General features: G+C 45.7%; 1 protein-coding gene across 1 annotated transcript; it reads right to left on the bottom strand.

Moving 5' to 3' along the window:
• LOC105040782 (ABC transporter G family member 4-like) lies at positions 1-2,888 on the bottom strand. The gene is made up of 2 exons (XM_019848965.3): positions 924-2,888; positions 1-441 (listed from the first exon to the last, which is right to left on the bottom strand). Exon 1 carries the CDS (start codon positions 2,741-2,743, stop codon positions 941-943), a length of 1,803 nt encoding a protein of 600 aa, XP_019704524.2. The 5' UTR covers positions 2,744-2,888; the 3' UTR covers positions 1-441; positions 924-940.
• Positions 2,889-3,981: the final 1,093 nt, after the last annotated feature.

The raw sequence follows: 3,981 nt of genomic DNA on the forward strand, positions 1-3,981 counted from the left end.
ATCTGAAAGCCATGAAGCTGAAGAAATCCATTAAATCATTTCATCTCAACTATTTAACCAATCAAGTTTACGATCACATAATATAATTGTTGGTTCATGTAGCAGCATGTGGGTCCTAGGATGACTCCTCCACTTGCATTTGTCTTCCTAGAGTACACCTCATCACCACATGACGAGGCAGAATCCTTCATGATGCATGTTGTGTTTCGAAAAAAGCTGTGTATACTCTAATAGCCACCATGTTGTTCATATTGGAAGCGAAGAGCGTTTTTATATATATAAGACCGAGCATTCACATCCGTCTGATACGAATACATCCATTAAGTCAGAAAACGAAATATCACCTAGACCCATCGAAACTGATGAACGATCAATCCACGGTATCTTTCACGAATGCTCCGCCATACAGAAAGCGACCCACTCCAGTGCCCTGTTTGTCTCCTGATAAATATAATTTCTCAATCATATAGTATCATCAACATATCGGTCCAAAAAAATAAATTTTTTTAATTGAAAATCGTAAAAACCAGCTAACTAGGGGTAATTTTTTTTAATTCAAAATTTTCAATCAAAATTCGATAATAATTACTTTTTTCAGTAATTTCAACAATCCGAGGGATTCCTGCGGACCGATGCACTGTATCTCGTCCATATAATAATTTCTCGATGTGATGGGCATCCCAGTTGCCATCACATCCTGCTAGCGGACCTTCAGTGCTATCAATCATCCGTGGGCACCACATTTTTCAAAATTAACAACGAAATTGAAAATAAAAGTAACACAAAAGGAAAAAAAAAAAAAAAGCTCTCCATCGGAGCATCTTGTAACAGCTGAAATTAAAAAGAAGCATCTGATTGACAAGCAATATCAACGGTTAGGAGCCGATCACATGGGATCACCAGACAGACGCACGACATCTTACCTTTTCTTCCATCCAGATCATTTCTTGGCTCTAGACGCCCTCCTGGTGAGGACGATCCAGTAGAGCGAGCGGTAGAAGACAAAGAAGCCGAAGAGCACCTGGAGGTTGGCCCACCTCTGCCCCTCCCTCAGCCCCCTTCTCTCCAGCACGTCCCTCCCCGTCACCGCGCACTCTCCTCCCTCCCCCCATCCGAAGCACCGCCCTCCCTCCGCGCACCCAAACTCGTTCGCCAGCAGCGCGTCCAGCGCGTACTTATACGGCGACAGGTAGTGCACGAACAGCCAGTACTCGGGCATGCTCTCCTTCGCTATAAAGTAGCCCGAGAAGAGAAAAAAACCAGCTAAAGAAATGGTCACCAGCGACGTCCCCGCGATGTAGTTGGGTGCCAGAGAGCTCATGAGCAGGACGAACGAGTTGGCGGTGAGCACCACGGCCCACACGATGAGAACGAAGCAGGCGAAGGAGGTCCAGGAAGCGCAGAGGCCGACGAGGAAGTAGACGGCGATGCAGTAGAGGAGGGCGATGGCGAGGAGGTAGGGAAGGAAGACAAGGGTGTTGGCGGCGAGGTGGGAGGAGAGGCGGTAGAGACCCGAGGAGGTCTCGCGGAGGAGGATGGGCCGCTCCACCACGAAGATGGGGAGGGTCTCGGTGGTGGAGGAGAGGAGGAAGGTCAGGGTGAAGGCGAAGAAGCCCAGCCGTTTGTGTATGCCCTCCTCGTCGTAGCCGACATGAATGTAGATGCTTCCCAGAAGAAGTCCGACACCGAGAGCTTCGAGGGTGTTGGTCAGAAGAAGCTGTTTGGTCCGGTAGATGATCTTCAAGAAGCGGCTGTAGAGAGTCAGGATTTCGCGAGTCCGAGAGCTTGTGTAAGGGATCTCTTCAATCCTGGTGGTGGCGGCGGCGGCGACGGCTTTCTTTTGATCAGATTTAGAGTTAGAGAGAGGAGCGGTGGTGGTGGGATAGGGGAGTTGGTGGAGGACTTCCAAGGCGTACTCGAGGGGGTTGAGAGGAGGAGGAACGGAGAAGTTGGAGTCGAGGAGGAAGCTGTCGAGGGAGGAGAGGGTGCCGTGGTGGAGGACAGAGCCCTTGGAGAGGAGGAGGAGGGAGTCGAGGGCGGAGAGCAGGCGGGAGCTGGGCTGGTGGATGGAGAGGACAATGGTGGTGGAGCGGGAGGCGGCGACGGAACGGAGCGACTGGAGGACGAGGAGGGCGGACGCGCTATCGAGGCCGGAGGTAGGCTCGTCGAGCAGGAGGACGGCGGGGTCGCGGAGTAGGGAGAGGCCGATGGAGACGCGACGGCGCTCGCCACCGGAAATGGGGCCGCAGAGGCGGGTGGAAGCGAGGTGGGAGAGGCGGAGGTCCGCGAGGAGGGCGGCTACGGCAGCGGGGACGGCGGAGGGGTCCGGGAGGAGGAGGCGGGCGGCGAAGGCGAATGTCTCGGAGACGGTGAGGAGGGGGAGGGTGGCGTCGTGCTGCGGGACGTGGGCGGAGAGGCGTCGGAAGGTTGGGGGGTGCAGTGGCGCGGAGTTCACCAGGAGGCGGCCGCTGGTGGGGGCGGTGCGGGCGGCGAGAATGTCGAGAAGGGTGGACTTGCCGGCGCCGCTGGGCCCCACGATGGCCAGGATCTCGCCAGGCCGTGCGGTGAAGGAGACGTCCCGGAGGATGTACGTCGGGGGTGGGGCCGGCCTGCATGTTTTCAACAGGTGTTTGAGGGGGGAAGAAGTGGGCTTGGCGTAGAAGATGGAACATGCGGTCAACTCGTAGGCCTTGGGCTCTGGATTTGGCGGAGACGGTGGTGGTGGTGGGGATTGGTCGGCCATGGGAATGGTGGCGGTCGGAGGTGGAGAGAGGGAGGTGGTGGTCGTGGGAGGCGGGTAAGGAGGAAGTAATGAGACGGGGTGTGAGTTGGCTCTGCTACCATGCTATTTGGATGCAAGTGGGACTGGGTGAGATAATGGTGGTAGACGGAGAAGAAAAATAATGGATAAAAGATGGACGCATGCGTTTCTTGGGTTCTGTTTGTTATCTTTCGCTCAAAAGCATGATTCATCTTCTGTCAGCCGTTGGATCGACAGATGGATCGTAGGGAGAGGTTGGAGTGCTTTCAGATGTGTGGAGGATGACATCCAACGGTCGATGTGGTGCAAGAGGATCAATCCTTCTTTCGTTCTAAAAAAATAAAAAAAATTTTGTGATACCATATCAAATTTATAAAAATTTTTACATATATACCATTCTAAACATTCAAATTTACGTGAATATTCTTTCAAAATTGATATTTACATGTATATCCTCATAAAATATTTATTTTACATATATATTTTATTTTTTTATTTTTTATATATAATCATATTATTTAACACAGTTAAAAATATTAATGATTTAAATTTGAATGATTAAAATATTCTTATGGATAGACATGTAAAAAAAATTTATAAGGATATATATATATAAATAATAATTTCATGAGGATATTTTTGCAAATTTGAATGTTTAGAAAGATATGTACATAAAAAATTTTAATTTAATTTTTATCTATTTTATTTAGATGGATTCAGATCCTCTTACTGTACAATATAGTAACATATTATATAATATAACAACACGATAACGATATTATATAATATTTTATATATTAAAATAATATATTTTATTTTATTTTTATGCAAGATGGGATGATTATGTCCATCTTATAACAATAAGATATATCTTATATATTTTACAAAAATATTTTTGATAAAAATTTTTAAAATAAAATATAATAAGATTATAAATTTTTATTGTTACATAATGTTCAAATTCATAACTATGTCCATTTTATGCAAATGTACAAGCTATTCATCTAATATCAGATTTAGATACTTTTCTTAAAAGCATATTATTATACGTTAGAGGAAACATAGATAGTTATAATTTATTTATTTTTTAGATAAAATAATTTTGATCTATCATTTGATAAAAAGATGATTTTATCTATGTAAATTAATAGATTAAATAAATTTATTATTTTAGTTATATATGTTATTTTTATCTATTAGAATAAAGAAAGAATTAACAA

This window comes from Elaeis guineensis, chromosome 3 (assembly GCF_000442705.2).
Source record: "Elaeis guineensis isolate ETL-2024a chromosome 3, EG11, whole genome shotgun sequence".
Lineage (NCBI taxonomy): Eukaryota > Viridiplantae > Streptophyta > Magnoliopsida > Arecales > Arecaceae > Elaeis > Elaeis guineensis.

Bases quoted from the DNA above. Each gene is read 5' to 3' on its own strand.
- LOC105040782 (XM_019848965.3), bottom strand. From the start codon at position 2,743: ATGGCCGACCAATCCCCACCACCACCACCGTCTCCGCCAAATCCAGAG.